General features: G+C 49.5%; 1 protein-coding gene across 1 annotated transcript in view; it reads right to left on the bottom strand.

The window, feature by feature from the left end:
• Nucleotides 1-20,675, bottom strand: part of FGD5 (FYVE, RhoGEF and PH domain containing 5) — a gene marked incomplete at its 5' end in the record, with an annotated part of 70,002 nt that overhangs the window by 11,494 nt on the left and 37,833 nt on the right. Inside the window, 8 exons of the mRNA XM_039231298.1 lie at nt 484-614; nt 1,434-1,563; nt 2,034-2,171; nt 2,513-2,612; nt 4,731-4,810; nt 5,924-6,007; nt 11,073-11,141; nt 12,411-12,482. Coding sequence (XP_039087229.1) covers nt 484-614; nt 1,434-1,563; nt 2,034-2,171; nt 2,513-2,612; nt 4,731-4,810; nt 5,924-6,007; nt 11,073-11,141; nt 12,411-12,482 — 804 coding nt within the window. The remainder of the gene's footprint in view (nt 1-483; nt 615-1,433; nt 1,564-2,033; nt 2,172-2,512; nt 2,613-4,730; nt 4,811-5,923; nt 6,008-11,072; nt 11,142-12,410; nt 12,483-20,675) is intronic.

The following is a 20,675-nucleotide window of genomic DNA, read 5'->3' as shown; positions in this document are numbered from 1 at the left end:
AGGAGGCTCAGCACCTGAGGCCCTTTGGGACCTGCAGGCTGAGGGGCAGCATAGTTCAGAGGGCTTGCTGGGGAGGGCGAAGCCAGGACTGTAGCTGTTTTAGTCAGAAGAGCCCCAGTGATCTGTGCACCACTGCTGGGGACCTGACCTGGTCCAGGCTATGGGACAGGAAAGAAAGTAAAGAGAAAAAAAGAGAGACTTGGAGGGAAGAAGGGGAGAGAGGGATAGGGAAGGCTTCTAGCACCATCCACAACCATTTTGGGTCCTGCCTTCTGCCACCAAGCAGGCATGTTCTCAGTCACGCCCAGGAGACAGGCCCTGTTAGTGGTGAGTCACTTCTTGTAGCTAGAGTGTCTCAATTCGGGATCAGTTCGGGATTCTTTTTGTCCTGTAAAGTTCAGTCAGCCTGGGGCGGGTTCTGAGCCTGTCTGAGGAAGGCCACGAACCTTCTAAATCCCTTGCCTCCCACACAGGCAGCCTTACCTCGGTCAGGGCTGAAGGAACTTTCTTCTGCTTCCTGAAGGTCGAGGGGTTGATGCTGTGGAAGACGGACGAAAAGGCACTGCTCGAGAAGCGGGGGGAGGACAGGGGAAAGCTCATGCTCACGGGCCGCTCTGTAACCAAGACAAGCCACAGGGGAAGGGAGGTGAGGATCGGTGCCGACAGGCACGCATCTTGATTTGGAATGCCAATTCCTGTAAAATTAGAGCTCCTGGTCCCTCCTGAAATGGGGATCAGCCTCATGATGGAGGTCAGGTGTGACCAGAAGGACAGGCACTCTATCTACTGACACAAAGGCCATGGGAGCCAAGAAGGAAGGGTTTTCCTGTGTGCTGGCTATCCTTTCTTCACCTGGGCTGTCCTCTGTGATGGCCTCGGGGGCTCCAGGGAGGAGAAATCTTTGGTTTTGGGCCCAGGATACACTTGCTGTCCCTCTGGCCTGACTGCGTGGGCAAAGCCTGTACCCTGAGCAGTCTCTCAAGGGCCAGCTCAGCTTCCTTGGGTTCCTTTATCAATCACAGAGCCCTCAGAGCTTCCCTGATCCACAACTCCTCTGTTACCCATCTTACAATCCTTATCCTGAAAAGGTCCCAGAGAACACAGGCCTATAGGACATTTTCAAAAAGAGGTCCGCCATGGCAAAGTAACCATGAGGCACCACGCCTACTGTCCCCTTCACGGAGATGCACTGGCCCAGCATCTCCCAAGCTTAGCTGCCCGCAGAGCACCTCCTCTGGCAGTGCCCACTGATTTCCTGTGGGACCAGTATTTTGGGAAATGGTGCCCCAGGTATGTTTTAAACCCCTATTTCTTCCTCCAGGGCTGCTTTTATTCTGAGCCTCCCCAGGAAAGTAGTTTCAGGCACCAACCACGGGCCGGCCGGAAGCCACGTGGGCCACCTGGAAGAACGGTGATGGTGGTCCCCAGGTTACCTCTCATCATGCCTGGGACATCCCCGCCCCTCTTCTTCAGCTCCCCATAGCAGCCATCACAGACCTTGGCCATCCGGTCCTTGAGGTACTTCAAGGGGTACTTGTTTCTCGAACAGTTCCGGCACACAATCTGCAGGCCCGGACAGGGACACATTGGAATGGTTCTCACCCTCTGCCTGTGCAGAGGGCCAGCATGCCCTCCCCTCTGCCAGCACCCCCTACCTCTCCAGGGACCCCATGTTCTGAGCACAGAACTGAGTCAGGTCCTCATGCTTTCTATCGCAGAAGCATAGAGTTTCTGTGCAAGTGTTTATCAGTTTTTCTGATAAACTAAACCCTTAACCAGGACTTGATACTTTTTCTCCAGGGACAATAACCACGTGTGCTATGGTTTTCTTTTGGGAGCATTGTGGTATAGTGGAATGATATTTGGAGTCGTGGCTTGAGACTATCAGTAAAACGGGCATTAACAATCTCTACCCCACAGGATTGGTGTGAAAACACCCTTCTCTGGGCCTGACAGTCAGTAGCTGCTGGATGTTCCTGACATCCCACCCCACATGACCGTATGTACACACTCACCCAGATGAGGTGACTCACCTTGCCACAGGCGTGGCAGTGATGACGCCTCAGGGTGAGGGAGAAGTCACAGCCACAGTTCATGCACATCATAACATGTGTGACAGGCACCAGGGTGGGGGGCCTCTCCCCCAAGCTGACCCCCAGCCTTTCCCGTATCTGGAACAAAGAAATCAGGTGAGCAGTGTGGTCAGGAGATGGCTACATGAGTGCCCTCTTTCCTGTACAGGGTGTATATGTGTGGGGTGGATTCTAATTCTACACCCCTCTCTACCCCAAGGCAGCCTCCAAGATACTAGCCTTGGGTCAGAAACAGCCAACAGGAAGTGCTGTGTTTGGGCTGCACAGTGACTGCCTCGCAATGCGGGAGTGTGGTGGGAGGGGAGGGAGAAGGAGGAGCCTGATGGAAGGAGCTGAGAGTCCTCCTGGGTGTACGGGTGCCCAGGGAAACCCAGGGCTGGGAGGCTGGCATCAGCTGGGCTTCAGGGCCATCCACTCACCTCCACGCTGTGGTGAAAGGCAGCCAGGGCCTGGGCCTTGTAATCCTCAGGGAGGGCTCTGCTCAGACAGCTGTGCCATTCGTCTCGCTCAGCACAGGAGCTATGGGCACAAGCTGGCGTGAACAAGGCATGCAGGTGTACACGGCAGCTCTGCCTCAGTTTCTCTGTGTGGATCAACTCCCCCCCACCTTTCCCCTGGCTGTGCCTGACAGTGTGAATACCACCAAGCACTGGCCCCTGCCAGATCAGCCTATGGTCATACTCAGCACCTCCACTGACTAGCAGGGCGGCCAGGATACACTAGCTGTCCTCCGGGCCTGCTTCTTTACCTGTAAACGGCACTGTCAACACTATCCCTCTAACTCCTAGCGCTGTTTGGGGAAGAATTGATATGTGGGACATGGATGGACTTTGTTAATTGCAACGCACTGTGCAGAAGCAAAGGCATAAGGGGGGTTGCAGAGGGTCCTACACTTGAGAGGGACAAAGGACAGGGGCTGAGGGCTGTGTACATGGGGAGGCGAGGGTTAGGTGAAGTCGGCAAATATCAACATCCTCCTCTCTCCCCCTTCCTCCTCATTTTCCCACATAGCTTCTCTGACCACCCCCCACTTCACCCAACAAGATGACTTCCCAAATCCCTATTCTGCACCCTGCCCTTCAAGGTTTCCTGAGTGTTGAGCGCTGCCCCAAGGCAGAGTGGTGGAAATTCTCCCAGGACCCACTAGGTGTCGCTCCCACCCTGTGTAAGTATGTGGCCTGCTCTGGGAAACCCAGGATGAGGGATCCCTTTGGCCTGGCAGGGAGAGACAGGGGGTGGGGGTGGGTAGGGTGGGATGGACAGCCAGATGCCATGTCCCTGAAGAGAGATGTATGGGTCCCCCTGTCCTCTGGAAGCTTTGGCATGAAGTATCTGGGTGAGCAGGAAGGTGACCTGTCAGTGACAGTGGCTCCTTGAGACCACCGTCCAAAGGGCAGCGTCCTTGCCTAGCAGAGACAGGTGGCTCCACCTGAAGGGCTGAGCGTGGCCTGTCACCCCCCATACTTCTCAGCTGGACAAACAGAACCTATACTCTGGGCCTTCTCAGACCCCTGACTTCACCTAGAGGTGAGGAGAAAAGATGCCATGGACCCTACCTAGCCATCACCTCCTCTAGGAAGCCTTCCTTCACTTCCCCAGATGGGTGGTCACTCCTTGGAATTTTCAAGGTTTCTTGTACACACTCAGGCAGTAGACAGTAGTGGAAAAGAGCTCTGAGCCATACAGTCCTGCATTTGAGCCTCAGTTCCTCCTCCATGGGCAAGTGAGCCCTCTCAACTCCCCAAGCATGGGAGAGGCCTCAAGCCCCACATCCAAGGGTGGTGATGGGGTCTGAGGAGGTGCCTGAGACCCAGCAGGTACCCAGTGCATGCTACCTTTGTCTTTGACACTCTGCTCTACATTATAACTGGTAAATAACTCTCTCACCCTTAATGTGGGCTTCCCCCGAGCAAATCAAGGTTTAAATCGTGTGTCCTCAGCACAGGACCTGGCACTAACGAGTGGTTAATAAATGCTGAATGAGCAAATGCATCTGCACGAGAACATGATGTGCACCACCTCACACAGAGGGCACTGCTGCCCCCACCCGGGGTCCCACACCAGCTGCGAGGGGAGACACCCCCCCTTGGCAACCCTGTCCCAGCTCCCACAGTGCCCACAGTGGCCCCAGAAGGAGCTACACCTCCTTGGTTTCTGAGCCCAGAGAGCTGGAGCCTGCCTTGCCCTGAAAGAGGGAGGGAGGAACTCTTTTGCTGCCTAGAGTGAGCGAGGCAGTGTCCCTGGCAGCCTGAATGCCTGGAGAAAACACAGACCCTGCTGAGAGAAAGGCCACACCCCCAAACCAGGGAAAGGCAAATGATGAATGCTCACTCATTATGTTTTTCTCTCAGTCTCTGGACATAAAAGCCTAAAAGCAGCCCACTTTATGAACTAAGGTGCATGATGCATTTTTTACTCACCTTAACTTCCTGCATTACTGTAAAGACCCAATCAATAATCCATAAACGTGAGATATTGTTATCATATTTTAAAGAATAGGCCCTAGAAAATAAGTCCTTTGACCCAAAATAATACCAAAATAGAAATGACTCATTCAGCTTGTTATTCCAAAGTTTAACACTTGTAAAATCCTGTGTTTCTATCGCCCAGACCCTCCCTCTACCCACTTCCCCATACCTGGCAGAGAGAGTGAGGCAGAACTGGGAAGTCTCGATCTTTAGGGCATAGGGCACTTTCTCCATCACGGGGCGACTGACCTGGAAAACCAACAGCAGCCCCTCAGGGCAGGGGCAGGGCAGGGGCAGCCACAGACCAGATTCTTCTCTCGGTCCTGGCACCATCCCTCTCTGAGCCTGAGTCTCCTCAGCTGCAAATGGCAGGCTTTTGTTTGATGGTAGAGGCTGTGTGTGTGTGTGTGTGTGTGTGTGTGTGTGTGTGTGTATGTGTGTGTGTGTGTGTGAGGGAAGTGCCAACTACAACTCTGTGGTCTGTGGGCACCCGCCCACCCCTAGGGAAGTGAGTATGTACCCAAAAGGATTGAAAGCAGGGTCTCAAAGAGATGCCTGTATACCACGTTCACAGCAGCATTATTCACAAGAGCCAAAAGGTGGAAGCAACTCAAGTGTCCATCCATGGATGAATGGAAAAACAAAAAAGGTCTATATGTACCATGGAATATCATTAAGCCATAAAAAGGAAGGAAATTCTGACACAGGCTGAAACATGAACGCACCTTGAGGACATCATGCTGAAATGGGCCAGTCACAAAAAGACAAATACTGTATGATTCTACTCATATGAATTATCTAGAGCAAATTCCTAGAGACAGAAAGTAGGATGGTGGGTGCCAGGGGTTGGGGACTGGAGGAATAGGTAGTTCGTGTTTAATGGGGAGTTTCACCTGGGGATGATAAAAAAGCTCTGGAAATGAATGGTGGTGACGGCTGCACAACAGTGTGAGTGTACTTAATGCTGCTAAATTGTATGCTTCAACATGGTTAAATGGGTATATTTTATGTTATGTATATTTTGCCACAATTTTAAAAACTGCCAAACATCCACTTATTTCTTCCCTCCAAGTGTTTCCTTACGCATTTCCCTTTTTTTACGATGCTCTTTTCTCTTCCCCATCTGTCCAAATGTTATCTACCATAAGGGATTCAGCTTCCCTCCTCCGGGAAGTCCTCCTTCCCTCTCTCCTCTCCCTAGACTGCCTACAGCACAACTCTGCTATAACCCACAGTGTAATGCTGTTTCCTTAGGGCTGCCTCTTCCCACTGGTCTGTGGGGTCCTAGAAGCAGGGATGCTGTCCTTCCTCCCCTGCAGTCTCCCTCCACCCACCTAACAGGGCGCTTAACCAAGCATTTACCTTCATGCTGGCCACTGACAATGTGTTCTTCAGCCGGTACTTCCCATCTTTCTGGGGATATGTGTATAGGAGCACATCGCTCATCTGGGGAGAAGGAAAGCCCATCAGACGTGTCTTGGCCCCACAAGGTCATGTGGCATATCTGTCCTGGAGGACCACTGAGCTCTGGGGAGCAGAGGCATCCTGCATTCCCCAGTGAGTCCCCACAGGAGAGCAAAACCACTCTGAGCTAAAATGTGAGCCCCTTCCCTGAAATTCCACTCCTAGGTAGAAATTAAAAGAGGAAATTAATGCAGATGTCTACAAAAAGTCACGTGCAGGAATGTTCACAGAGGCTTTATTCATAATAGCCAAATAGTGGAAATGACCCAAATGTCTACTCAACAGGTGACTGGATCAAAGAACCATGCAGTACTGTGCAGTACTACGTAGCAACCAAAAGGAACTGATGGTACAAAGAACAGCATGGATGAATTTCAAAGACATGCCAGGTGGAAGAAGCCAGACACAGAGGAGTATACACTGCTTCATAACATTTATACAGAGCTCCAGGTGAGGCAAAACTAATCTGTAGTGATGGAAATTAGGCCAGTGGTTGCCTGAACAGGAAGTGGAGGAACATGGGAACTTTCTAGAAACATTCTATATCTTGACCCAGGTGGTGGTTACACAATGATACACATTAGTCAATAGGCAGATATGTACCCTTAAGAGTGATGCATTTTACTCTATAAATGAAGGACAGTCAAGGAAGGGAGAGAGGGAGGAAAAGAGGGAGGAAGCTCTTCAAGGATAGGAGCTAATGTGTCCTGGTCACTGGTGTGCCTCGTGACCACAGTAGGTACTCAATTAATATTTGTTGAATGAACAGTTGAAGCTCCTTGCCCCTGTGCAGGGCAGACTGGAAGAAACATAGTAAAAGTCCTCTCACCTCCTTAGGGGAGAGTGTTTCTGTCTGGCTAAATTTATAGTTTGAAAAGACATGTCAGTCCTTACTCTGCTCTGTAGCAGCTGTGTGACAGTGGACAAGCCATTTCCCTCTGTGAACCTCAGCTTCCTCCCTGCAAAGAAGGGGTCATTGCCACCCCTACCACATTACTGATGGTGAGAGAGAATGACCCCCGTGAGTTCACTGTATGCAGGAGCCGTGTAGACTGGGGCTGTTGCAAAGACTGAACAGGACAAGGCATCTAAGGGACGGAAGCAGAGCAAGAACTCCGGATTAGCATTTCCTCCCCCTGAGGAGAGTCTGCTCAGGGAAGGAACAGATGAGGCTTCCGGCCACCAGCTCTTGAGATACCAATGTCCCAACATCGTGGCAAGAGCAGTGTGGGCCACCTGGCCTGGACACAGAGCTGCTGGGTGGGCTCAGGCAAACCCTTCCTCTCTCTGGACCTCAGTGTCTCTAACCAGAGTTGTAGCAGACCAGGGGTCAGCAAACTTTTTAATAAAGGGCTAGATAGTAAATATTTACGTCTTTGCCAGTCATACAGTCCCTGTCAAAACTTTTCAATTCAGTCATCGTAACAAAAGGATTCACAGACAATCCACTAACAAATACGTGAGACTGTGTTCCTTTATTAACAAAAACAGTTTGGGAGGCTGAGCCCCAAATCAGAGGTGCCTTCAAAGACCCTTCCAGTTCTGCCCTTCTACTAATGACAAGAGCTGCTGTCCTACTGGACACTCACTTTGTGCCAGCTGCTGGGCTAAGCACCCTGATCTCAATTCATGCCCCCAACAACCTCATCAGGCAGGCACTATTATTATCATCCTCAGTTCACAGAGGGAGAAACTGAGGCACAGAGAGCCCAGACAACCTGCTCAAGGTCACAGGGCTTGTAAGTGATGAGTAAATGAATGTGCATCCAGTGTGTTCAGGTGTGGTGTGTTGGGGACGGCCACACAGTGAGTCCTGGCCTCATGGGATAGTGACCAAACCTGGGCACAGAGCTTTGCTCACAAGCCTGCCCATCCTGGGGAACTGGCCTGTGTCACTCATCACAGCAGTCCCTGCCTTTGTGTGGCTACCCCTCAGGTACCTGCTGCCATGGCAACTGCCAGTAGCACCCTGGGGTTTTGTGTGCAGTCAGGACCAGGCTGCCTCCTGATTGTTCACAGTCTTCCTCTTCAAAGCAGGTATTTTATAGTCTGATTTGGAGGAAGGTAGAGGAATTCCTCATGGAGGAGTAAAGGGGAATCTCTCACAATAATGAAGCCCCACCTATAGCCTAGGGCCATGAAGGAACCACTCTGTAGCAATACTAGAACCCCTGCACATTGCACTGGTGGGCAGAGGCCCTGACTTTGTTCCCCAGTTACAATTATTTTATGAAACTGGCACTTATGAGGATGAAAAATTCTTAAGTGTGTTTATCACAGCTCTTCGTGGCTCAGGAACCTGTCTGTCTATCCTCTTCCCGTCTCTCTCTCCAGGGGATATTTATGAAGATTCTATGCTAAGACAGAGCAAAGAAGGGGACCCAGGTTCAGCCTATGGGAGCTATGGCCTCATAATCATGAGGGAATGAGAGAGACCCAGGCCCAGCAAGGAGATGAGTGAGGGAGAGGCCATGATGAAGCCAACTAGATGCTGGAGGGAACATGAGGGAGGGAAGAGGGACAAAGAAACAGGGGGATGGTGTGGGGAAGGACAGCCTTGTGAAGATCAGGACTCTGTGTCTTCCCTGGCAGTCAAGGTCCCTGTCAGAGGCACAAGCAGAGCCTGGCCAAAGGCGGAGGCGAGACCAGGAATGGCTGGGGGACCAAGACTGCGCTCCCTCTGCTCTCACTCCTGCCTCACTCCCTTCCCACAACTGCAGGAGGAGCTATTCCCCCAGGGTAAAGACAAGGGCAAGGGGCTCAGAGAAGTGCCAGAAGCCATGGGCCTCAGAGCCAGTAAATGTCAGAACGGGATGTGAATCCGCTCTTATTTGACTCCAGAGTTCATGCTGCTCATCACCATCCTGGACCTCCCTTCTCCATCACGGAGAAGAAAGGACTGGGGGGACACAGTCATGGGCTCCGACTCTCCACAGGGCTGTGCTGGCGCAGAGGGAGGACCTGTGTCCAGGGGCAACTTTCACAGGGAAAGGAGGAAACTGTTATCAAATTAGCTGCTTCTATGGTCATCATTCAACTCTCCAAACCTCCCAGTGTTGCTACTTTCCTTGTGGGAAACTCGAGGCTCAGACATGTGTGTGATTTGTCTGAGGGTCATAGTGGAGCTACATGTTGGGTCAGGATCTAACCTGCTCACTCTGGCTCGTTACCACATAGATATGCCTAAATTCAAGGGTATAATTTCAAGTATTTAGACTAACACGGAACAAAGGAGAGCTTCCCCCACTGGACTCCGAGATCCACAACAGGGCAGGGGCCACATCTATGCAGCCTAGCACAGAGCTATATAGAATGAATGAATATAACAGTAGACAGTAAATGCCCTGTAACCAGAGGTTTGTAGGCAGAGGTTAAACAAACAAGCAAACAAGCTACCTAAAGAAAGGAACTGAAGCATCTGTGGGGACTTTAAGATCCTTTTGGAACTCAAACTTGAACCATCCACTACTTGGCTCTCAGATCACTTTCAACCCCCCCCCCCCCCCCCCCCCCCCCCCCCCCCCCCCCCCCCCGCCTTCCTCGGGGATCTAATCTCCTCTGGTCTGTGGCCTATCTCCCCCTTGCACTGCAGCACCAACCAGCCAGAGTGAGGGGCTCTCAGGGGAGGTTGAGAAGACTTAACACAGAGAAGAGGGAGAAAGACTCTGAAATGGGTTCTCTTCACACTCTATGAAGAGCAGACAGACCCACTGAGGCTGAGCCAAGGCCACAGGCAGGACCTAGCAATCAAGGCCCACAAACCCTGACAGGTAGCTGCAGATTCTACATTTTCTGTCCAGGGTCAGGATTTCCCTGCTTAGTACCACTAGGTGTCTTTCTAGAATTCAGCCCCCAAGTGACCCCTCTGCAGGCAGGACTCAGGAGTAGAAGGGCTCATCTCTAGGCAAAGACCCACAGAGGTCCTCCAAACATACCCGCTTCTTGTGCTCTATTCTTTGCTTATGCTGTTGCTGTTCCTGTTCCTGAAAAACAACCTTTTTTCCTTCACCTGACAAACTCTACTTATCCTTCCTGCTGGGCCTAACTAGGCACCATTTCTCCAGGAAACAGGTAGTATACTTAGCACAGGGGGCAGCACCAGTGAACATCCAACAGATGTCAGTGCTGCTGAGGCTACTGTCCATCTTTTTATTCTCCTCCCTGCTCCCATGGACCTGAGGTTCTATCCATGGATTCTCATAACTCAGTATTTACATTAGACACTGAAGGTTGAACGTATAGCATGAGACTTTTATCTCTTTGTTTCCAGTGCCAAGCACATAGGAGGTGCTCAGTAAATATCTGAAACAGAGTTCTTAGACACTTACAGCCTGTTTACTATTACTTTGCACACAATTCTAACAAAGTGTAAGAGGCTCTTAGGGGCAGCCTTGACTGATAGTAACAAAAAATGAAAATTAAAATAATAAAGAACAAAGAAAATTATACCCAGCAGGTAGAAGAACTTAAAAAGCAAAATAATTCGGGGCCATAGGATTGGGGCAAATTACTGCTTGTAGCTCAATGGGCCACAGAGGTTGATGGTACCATGCAACAGGGCTCGACATTCCCTGGTATTCCAGATGCTGGCTGTAAATCATCAGAAATGTTACAGTGTACTCTGTCTTGTGCACAGTGGATTAAGTGCCAGACTGGGGTTACAACCCCAGTTCCCTTCTGGGCCTCTGCCACCAACCTGCTGGAAGATCTGGCCAAGGAAACTCCCCCTTCTAGGTCCCAGCTTTCTCATGCATTAGATAAGGCAGTTGAACAGTTATTTCCAGTGTAAGAATTTCTCGGCAACATTAAATTTTGGCAACATTCCATTTAAAATCACTCAAATCATAAATGAGGGAAGGATTGTGGTTGGCAAGGGTTAAGCCCTCAGATCTCTGGAAAGCTCAGCTCTGTAGAATGATCCTCATCCTAAATATTCAGCTCTGTTCTAGCCCCCCCACCCCCCACCCCAGTTGTCTCTGAATAATGGCCCTAGAAAACTGCACAGAATTCAACAGTCCTGGGGCTGGACTAGGGGCCAGGTACTTACCAGGAACAGGTGCCGGGGGCGTCTGCTTTTCCCTGTCACTTTCATCAGTGTCCCCTCCTTCAGAAACTCCTGTGGGGAAAGAAGCAGGCCTGGGGAGTCAAGCTGACCGCTGCTGTCCTCACGAAGAGTCGGCGGGGGGCCCTGAGTCAGAAACTTAAACTTTGGTGCCTCCCAAAGTACCAGAAAACAACTAATGGGTGAATTCCCAGCTTTAGCGAGATGCCCATGTTTGCTTCTTAGGAGAACTCTGCCTTGACTTGTACCAAGCCCCCCGGACACTGTTCTGGTCTCTGAGTGGTCCAGACAGCAATTCTTTCCCTGGTTTGCTGCCATGAGAAGGCCCTCAAACAAAGCCTTTGAAGGTTTGCTAAACAGTTGAAGACCCGTGAACGGTTGCTACAGGGTCATTAATAATGGAGGATGTTTACAATAGATATTTAAATTTACTTAAGATAATAAATTAGATATTTACAAATATTTACTGAACTGATAAGCCAGGGCTAAACCATGAGGTGTATTTTATAGACTCTCAGACCAGTGAGATCCCTAATTTTGAGTAAAATATCCTGAGCATAACATCTGTCATGTCTTTGCCTCTTGTCCTTCATTGACCATAACAGGGAATGAACACATTTTTGACTATTTTTTTTTTTAATTTTTTTTTTAATGTTTTATTTATTTCTAGGAGAGAGAGAGAGAGAGAGAGAGAGAGAGAGAGAGACAGCGTGAGCAGGGGAGGGTCAGAGAGAGAGGGAGTCACAGACTGAAAGAGGCTCCAGGCTCTGAGCTGGCAGTCAGCACAGAGCCCGACGCGGGGCTCGAACCCACGAACCGCGAGATCATGACCTAAGCGAAAGTCGGACGCTTAACCGACTAAGCCACCCAGGCGCCCCCATTTTTGACTATTTTTGAGCTAAGTTTTATGTTTTCCATTTGGAAGCTTAAAAGTGGGTAAATTTGTCTCTGGAAAAATGTTATTTTTAAGATGCTTTGTTGGGGCTCTTGGGAGATGGTTTTCCTGGTTTTCTAGCAATGCTGGGCTAAACTAAAAATACTTGGTGTCTCTTCTTCTCAGAGGTGAAAAGAACCATGGGACATGAACCCAAATGACACTGTTTCTTTAAAGGTCCTGAAAGTGGAAAACCCCGGGGGAGGCAGCCCACTGACCCTGTGAGCCCAGCAGAGCCCTCCCCCAGCCCTCCCCCTCCTCGGGTAAACAACACCTGCAGCCAGGCCTGTCTGGGACCAGCTCAGCTGAACAATGGGTCTTATCAGAGCCTCGCCCGCCTGCCTCCCAGGCCGCCCTCTGTCCCTGCCCAAGGCGTCGGTGGCACTCACCCTTCCTGGCTGGAGGAGATCCCCTTGGCCTCGAACGCTGTGCTCAATGTGGACCAGCTTCTGCAGGTTTTCCTGTGGGAGGAAGTAGGCAATGGGGAAATGGTCAGGACCCCTTTAAGGAGTCTTTTCCCCTCTATTAGGAGTGGCATTGCTTCTACCTCAGAGGAGGAAAAAGGACCTCAGGAGGGGCTTGCCCCAAATCTGACCTTCTGTCAGTGGCAGGACTGGGATGTGAGCCTGGATCTGTAGGCTGCCAGACTTGTAGGCCGCCTGTGCTCAGGTCAGGCCCTAAGGGCCTGTGATCTGACATGGCCATCTTCTGTGTGCCATGGGGAAAGTCGCCCTTGTTGTGCTATCTGATACCCATATTTATCTCTAGGCCATGGCTCCTACTCTCAATCTGTGTCCCCTGAAAGGGGTCACAGGGGTCATATGCCCAAGGTCAGACTGTCTCTCTGGGCTTGCAGCCCAAGGTGGGCCTCTGAGGGAAAGTAATCAAGAAAATATTCCAGTTGGGGAAGAACCAGATCTATGTTCTTTGAAGAAAAAGAAGTGTGCCTGGGAACTCCTTGTTGGTCCCTCACTGGGGTAACCAAAATATGCACTGACATACGTCCCCTCCCTCTGCACAGCACCCCATCATGCTAGAAATAACAAGCACCTAACCCATGGGGTGGGTGCCCCCTGAACCTTATGCACGGTCAGGGTCTAAAGTCAACGATAAGGTGACAACTGTGTGTAGGGAAATTGCCCATGTCCATATTTGGGGGTACAAAATCCTATACATTAGAAATGGGCAATAGTTCCATTTCCACTTGAGACGTAGAATGCTGCAAGAGAACAGTGCCCCCACTTTTTCTCTCACAGCGAGAAAAATATAACATACAGAATCACAACTCTTCTTATATCTATTGGAGAGCTGAAGTAAAAGGCAACCTACCGAACTGAATCCCAGAGACGGACAAGCCCCTTCACAGAGACATGAGACACATGCATTGCTGCAACACACAGGAGGAGGAGGTGGCCAGCATAAAGGAGGATGGGAAGAAAGCAGCTAAAATGTTAATGGATTCTGAAAGGTCAGGTGGGGGCTGATGTGATAGTTTAGAGTAACAGAGAGCCCCAGACACGAGGGAAACTGCAGTCACTTGCAAGCTCTTTTCTAGCAGTTCCCACCAGGTGCTTGCAAGGAAGACTGGGGGCAGGGCAGGGGGGCCTGGCAGTGAAGGCATGCAGGCTGCCACTGGGGGTCTGGCATAAAACCCTGCCGGATTCCCCAGGCCCCTCCCTTGTGCAAAACTCTTGGTCCCTGGGAGAGGCTAGGAACCCACTCCTAGAGGACAGGCAGAATGCCACTCGCTGCTTCTGGGGAAAGGGCAGAAGCAAATGCTCTCTTCCCCAAGAAGAGGGAACGTACCCCTTGGGCCCAGGATGGTGCACGAATACAAAGCGGAAACCTGCTCCAAGACCCGCCAGGGCTCAAAGGCAGTGTGTGGCTACCACACGGAGGGGGCGCCAGGAGCAGAGAAGGCCTGGCTTGCAGGCTCTGCTTGGGACTGAGGCTTGTCCAGGAGAGCAGAGACTTGTGAGCCTAGCAGTGAGTAACAGGAGACAGCAGTCTACCTCTGAGATGGGACAAGAGCATGGAGAGAGGCCTCTTTTGTGGTGTAGGGATTATGAAAAGCTGCGGGTGGAGAAGGACAACGATAAAAACTCTCCAGTATCTCAGGCCCCACAAACACGACCAGGTGATAGCAGCCGCCTTCTGGAGGAGTGTGCAGTCTGTGTCTGGGGTACTCTGGAGGTGACAACAGCAACAACACAACCCAAACCCAGCTCAGTGACCGACTAGACGGACTCAACTCCCACCCCCTACATGAATGACATGGTCAGAAAAGAGCACTCCCACTTCTGGGATAGATACTATTTCCCTCAGTCTCTACAATTCTTCCAACACATAATATCTGGTATCCAATCAAACATTAGGAGAAACACAGAAAGAAAGGAAGTACCCCAACTCATTTTCAGGAAATAAAGCATTCACCCAAACCACCTCTTATTAGAGGTGACACAGATGTTAGAACTATCAGACAGGGACTTCAGAGTAATTACAATTAGTATGTTAAAGGAGCTAGTGGAAAAGGTAGGCAGCATGCACGAACAGATGGAGGATTTCAGCAGGGGTGGAAACTATACAAGAGAGTCAAATGGAAGTGTTATAAACAAAAAAATGTGATATCAGAAATGAAGAATTCCCTTGACAGGCTTAGCAGCAAACTGATCACAGCTGAGCAAAGACTGAACTTGGAGGGATATAGGTTGAGATTAACCAAACTGAAACACAGAGAAAAAGAATGCAGGGGGTAGGGGCAAAGAAGAGAGCATCTAACACAATTTTCCAAAATTAATGAATGACAACAGATCTAGGAAGCCTGAGAATCACAAGATACCATCCACAGCTCCCTAAAAACACATGTACTCAGATATCATAGTCAGACTTCTAAAAGTCAGTTGTAAAGAGAAGATCTTGAAGGCAGCTAGGAAAAAGGGACACGCTGTGTAAGAGGGATAAATATAAACATTACAGTGGATTGGGGCGCCTGGGTGGCTTAGTCGGTTAAGCGTCCGACTTTCACTTAGGTCATGATCTCATGGTTCGTGCGTTCGAGCCCCACGTCGAGCTCTGTGCTGACAGCCAGCTCAGAGCTTGGAGCCTATTTCAGAGTCTGTGTCTCCCTCTCTCTCTGACCCTCCCCTGCTCACGCTGTCTGTCTCTCTCTATCCTAGAAATTAAAAAAACAAAACAACAACAAAAAAAACATTACAGTGGATTTCTTGTCAGAAATTACATAGGCCATAAGATGGTGGAGTGGCATCTTTAAAATAGTAAAAAAAAAAAAAAAAAAAAAAAAGGTCAATCCAGATATTTTTACCAGAAAGTATCTTTCAAGATTGAAGGTAAATTGACCAGTTAAGTAAATGGGTGATGGATGGTGGGACACAGGTTTCTTCAGTGCTAGAGTGGACATTTAGAGATAAGCCAAGGGAGGAGGCTAGAATGATCCACATAATAGTGATTAGAATTGGAGCTATCAGGGCCACTCGGGTGGCTCAGTCAGTTGACTGTCTGACTTCAGCTCAGGTCATAATCCCGCAGTTACTGAGTCTGAGCCCCCATCAGGCTTGCTGCTGTCACCATGTCAGTGCAGCGCCCACTTGGATCTTCTGTCTCCCTCTGTCTACCTCTCCCCCACTTTAGCTCTCTCAAAAATAAATAAACTTTTTAAAAAATTGGAGCTATCAGTAAGAATACATATTTACCTTAATATAGGTGCAGATGGGTGTGCATAAAAATATCTTTTTTTTTTTTTTTCTAGGAGAGAGAGAGACAGTGTGAGCAGGGAGGGGTCAGAGAGAGGGAGATACAGACTCTGAAATAGGCTCCAGGCTCTGAGCTGGCAGTCAGCACAGAGCCCGACTTGGGGGCCAAACCCACGAACCTCGAGATCATGACCTAAGCAAAAGTCAGACGCTTAACCGACTAAGCCACCCAGGTGCCCCAAAAATATCTTTAGACATGAGTATACACACAGGTTACTCTATACACATATAATTCTTTACTCTGTAAGTAAGAGGACCTGAAAGAAATGACAGCCCACTTGGTGACCAGACCTTGGTTTCAAATACCATTATTCCACGAAAGTAACCAGGACTCCTTGAAGAAGTGGCTGATTCTAAGGCTAAGTCAGGAAATATATAAGATGGGCCTGGAGCATCTTTGTAGTGCCAGAAAGTAGGAAAGTGCTAAAAAAAAATAAATAAATAATGAAAGTGCTAAAAAAATAAATAGGCAAACCAAAATATCCCACCCAAATCCATATTTGGAGATTATGGAAGAACCAGCTGACAGGGCTCCTAATGGCCAAAGCAGGAACAATTTGAGAAATAACATAAATAAAATGGCATAAGATAACAGCCCTAACATAAAATAAATATCCATGAATCCTTACTAATATAAATGATTTATTTATAATGAGTAAATTAAGAATACATTAAGAAATAAGGGAGAAGAGACAAATCTCCCATTCAGAATTCCACCTAATTTAAGCAGGTGCTCTGCCCTCAATGAGAGGGAGCATAACTCCTCATTCCTTACATGTGGGCTTGTGCATAGTGACTTTCTTCTAAAGACTGTGGACAAGGTGGGAGAAGAGGATAACTCTATGGAGATTAAGTAAAGAAATGGAGAAATCTGATAAACACAAGTGCAGCCAGGTGGTCAAGGTCTACAACAAATTTCATAAACCATGTTGCAAGTGTGTACCCTCGGTATGATGTCATGACAGTAGTACTACACTTCCATGATCTTTCTCCCCACAATCTATGAACCCAGTCTATAAATTTCAATGGGGGGGGCATCCTACAATATACCTAGACCAGAATTCTTCACATTAGTCAAGGTCATCAAAAACAAGGGAAATTACAGTCAAGAGGAGCCTACGGGAACATGAAGACTAGAGGTGATACCATATCCTGGATAGGAACTTGGAACAAACATCAAGACAAAGACGAAGGAAACCTGAATGAACTTGAGGTAATAATACTGTATCAACAATACTGTATCAATACTGGTTCTTTAATGTATTTCACTAATATAAAGATGCTAGTAATAGGGGAAATTCTGTGTGGTATACATGGGAGCTCTTCGTATTATCTTTCTCAATTTTTTTTTCTGTAAGTTTAAAATTTTGTAAGAAATAAACTCTGTTCAGAAAGTAGGATGGTGGTTGCCAGGGGCTAAGAGGGCTTACTGTTTCATGGGAACAGTTTCAACTGGAGAGAGAAAGAGTTCTGAAGGTGGATGGTGGTGATGATCACACAACAACGTCAATGTACTTATTGCTGAAGGACTGTATTCTTAATAATGGTTAAGATGGGGGGGGTGCCTGGGGGGCTCAGTCATGATCTCATGGTTTGTGGGTTCAAGCCCTGTGTTGGGCTCTGTGCTGACAGCTCAGAGCCTGGAGTTTGCTTTAGATTCTGTGTCTCCCTCTCTCTGTTCCTCCCCTGCTCTCTCTCTCTCTCCCCCTCCCTCAAAATAAACATTAAAAAATAAAAATTAAAAAAATAATAGTAATGGTTAAGATGGTCAATTGTACTGCAATTGTTGTTGTTTGGTTGTATACTGCACCTCAATAAAAATTTGTTTTAAGCTCATTAAAAAAAAAAAGATGGTGAAAATTGGAGAGCCCAGACTCACCCATGTCCCCTCACTCAGTTCTGGGGGATACAGCTGACTTTCATGCTGTAGGGAAGAGGACAGTCAATGGCTAATTTGACCAAAAGCCTCAAAAGCCTGACCTTGCAAGCAGATGTGGGATTTTCTCCTAGGGAACCCCCTGAGACTTGGTCTGAGTAACTGAAATTAGAACCAAGGTGCATCCGCTCTCTGAGACAACCTGTGACCAGTCCTCGAAGGAGTTCCCAATGCTCACTAACCTGGGAGCCAACTTCAAACATCCACAGCTACATTTCATGACATTCCCCATGGCGGGCTTGATACACACACAAAACAAAACAAAACAAAACAACCCAATGTGGGAAAAAGAAAATTGGTCTCTGTGTACATTTATGTGTGTCATGAGACAGGAGCAGGTACTGTGTGCATGGGCACGTGGATGTGTTTTCTGCACGAATGTGTGTGAAGTTGCAAATCTGAACCTGTGAGTGACGCGTGCAGGCATGTCTGGCCTGCTGGCCAAGAAAGGCTCGAGTTCAAACCCGGCTCCCATGCTGAGAGCTGAGTGATCCTGGGTGAAGCAACTTGTCTGTCCAGGCCTCAGTTTCCATGCTTGTGGCACTGGGCTGATAATAGCTCCCCTGAGGGTTAGACGAGAATGTCAGGTACGATCTTGGGCTCGACAGAGGCAGTTGTGATCACCAGGAGTACGGCGCTATGTGGGAATCTGCCACAGCCTTTCCTGAAAAGCTGGTGAGGATGACTTTTCCCACTTCCAAGCCTTTCCCATCCTGTCTTTCACATTTGTTCCTTGTCCTCCATCAAAACCTGAGGATCACAGCAGGGGAGGGGTTACCTGGGTCTCAGCTCTTAGAGTCATGCTTCCTGAAGCTTCTCCCATCACCTAACAGTTTTCTGTTAATGGGCTGCACAATGGATTTACAGTTAGGCTTGGCTGTCAGTATATCATCCTAGTGAGCTTATTGGTGGCATTTCAGACCAGGTGTCAGGTAGGTACATGGGCCCCATTTTGGGGTGGTAGGATCTGGTTCTTTCTAGAAATCATACCTCCAGCTTAGCTACCTTTGTGGGGAGTTAGGGCAATGTTTTGATGCGAGCATAAAACCCACATGAGTGTTGCTGCCTCCAGGAAGCTGCCTCTGGTTCTCACGACCAATAAGTACTCCCCAGATTCGACCGAAGGCAATGTGGAGACACAGAAGGCTTTGTAAAATGGGGGAACGGCACTATCAGATATATTTTAAGAGGATCACTCTGGCTTCCAGACGAAGACTGGAATGGCAGGGTTGGGAGGTGTCAAGGCCTGAGCTGGGTAGTGACCATGGAGAAGAAGAGGCAGAGCCCCAGCCCACCCTTTAGCCACACAGGCCACTGAGCTCTGCCTTGGGGTAGGGTTTACCTGGACCTGCCTGTCTGCGGCCCAGGAAGGGTCCTAGCCCAATCCCAGCAAGTGTGCAGTAGGGCTGTCAGTCCAGAGCAGGCCCAGTGTGGTGTCCACAGGCAGCTGGAGAGACAAGGGCCAGCCTCTGCCAGGAACAGCATCCAGCCCCAGTGTTGGAGAAAGCCAGGGGGCATCTGGCCATGGCTACCGCTAGTCCTCCTGTAGGAAGCTGCTGCCCGCCACAGGAGGAAGGCACGGCCAGCCCTTCCTGACCAAGTGTGTCCTGTGGGAGGCAGAGGCATCCCTGGCTAAAGCCAAGTGTGGAGGTGCCAGCCCACCTGCTGCTGTGTCATGACAGGGTACCCTGTCTTCGGCTACGCTGAAGGAAATCTCACTGTGCGTACAGGATGCCAAAACAAGCATGAGCAACGTGCTCAGGGGCCCCAGAGCAGGAGGGCCGATGACCTGATGATGACATGTCTGACATAGCAATTCTGACACCCAGCTGGCTTCAGCCTCCACACTCAGCACACTCTCTGCCCAGGCCCTCGTTTAATCTCACCGACCCTGTTCCAATCTTCCAGCTGCGCTGGGTGGCTCTCTGTACTCTAACGTGACCTACACTTCTCCATCTCCACACCTCTGCCCAGGCCAGCCCCTCTTCCTGGCACATCCTTCCTCTCTCTGCCTTTGAGGTGTGTGCCCTCCCCATGGGGGCACCTCCCATGTCATTTCCTCTCACAGCCCTGGCGGGGAGGGACGGCTCCCTCCTCTGAGCCATGTGGTATTTTCCCTTTCCCTCGTAAGGCTTATCACGTCCACATACTTACTGCTATGATTTCCTCCTGGGGTTCATGTCTCACCTCTGTATTTCCAATCCCTAACACAAGGCTGACACGGAGTAGGCATCCATAGCTGTGGCTCCCCTACCCCTCTCCTCCCTGTGGATGACACGCTGTAGGGATGCTCTATGTATCCGCCACGGCAGAGCTGGGCAGCTGCTCCGCACACGTACCACCATCACTCCTGCCTTGGCCCGGGGAGCCCATCACTGCTCGGTCACCAAACTCCTTCTCCCTGAGCTAGGACTCAGCCTCAGAACCCTTCTCGACACAAAGCTCTAGCCTATCTACAGTTTAGTGGAACGGAAAATCTGTGGACACAAGTGACCAAGGGAGCCACCTGAACAGAGTTGGGACATAAGACAAAGTTGGCCTTCCTTAGCAGAAAACTAGTAAACACAGGATCAGTGTCCAACAGTCATGTGCTGGCAGAAACAACTGTGCACTCAGACCTCACGGGTTCTTGTGGACGAGTGGTTTTCAACCTTTTGTGAGCAAAACATTTACCTAGAGCGCTTGTTAAATGCAGGTCCCTGGACATGACCCCCAGGTGTTCTGACTGAGAAGATCTAAGGTGCATTAGGGATCAGACCATGGTCTGGATATTACTTAACCACGTTTGACAAGGGTGTAGCCTCCCCCTCACTATCCTAATGGTGACCCAGAGACCCGGACAGGAACACGCAGTACCTGAGGCTACACAGTAAGTGTCAGGGCCAGAACTCAAGGGCCAAGGACTCTACAAGGTCCCACAACACAGGGGGTTGCCTGCAGCACCTCCA

The sequence above is a fragment of the Hyaena hyaena genome, unplaced genomic scaffold (genome assembly GCF_003009895.1).
Source record: "Hyaena hyaena isolate Hyena2069 unplaced genomic scaffold, ASM300989v1 scaffold_56, whole genome shotgun sequence".
NCBI classification, from domain to species: domain Eukaryota; kingdom Metazoa; phylum Chordata; class Mammalia; order Carnivora; family Hyaenidae; genus Hyaena; species Hyaena hyaena.
Note: the sequence above shows the minus strand (reverse complement) of the source record. Positions and strands in the feature narration are given on the sequence as shown.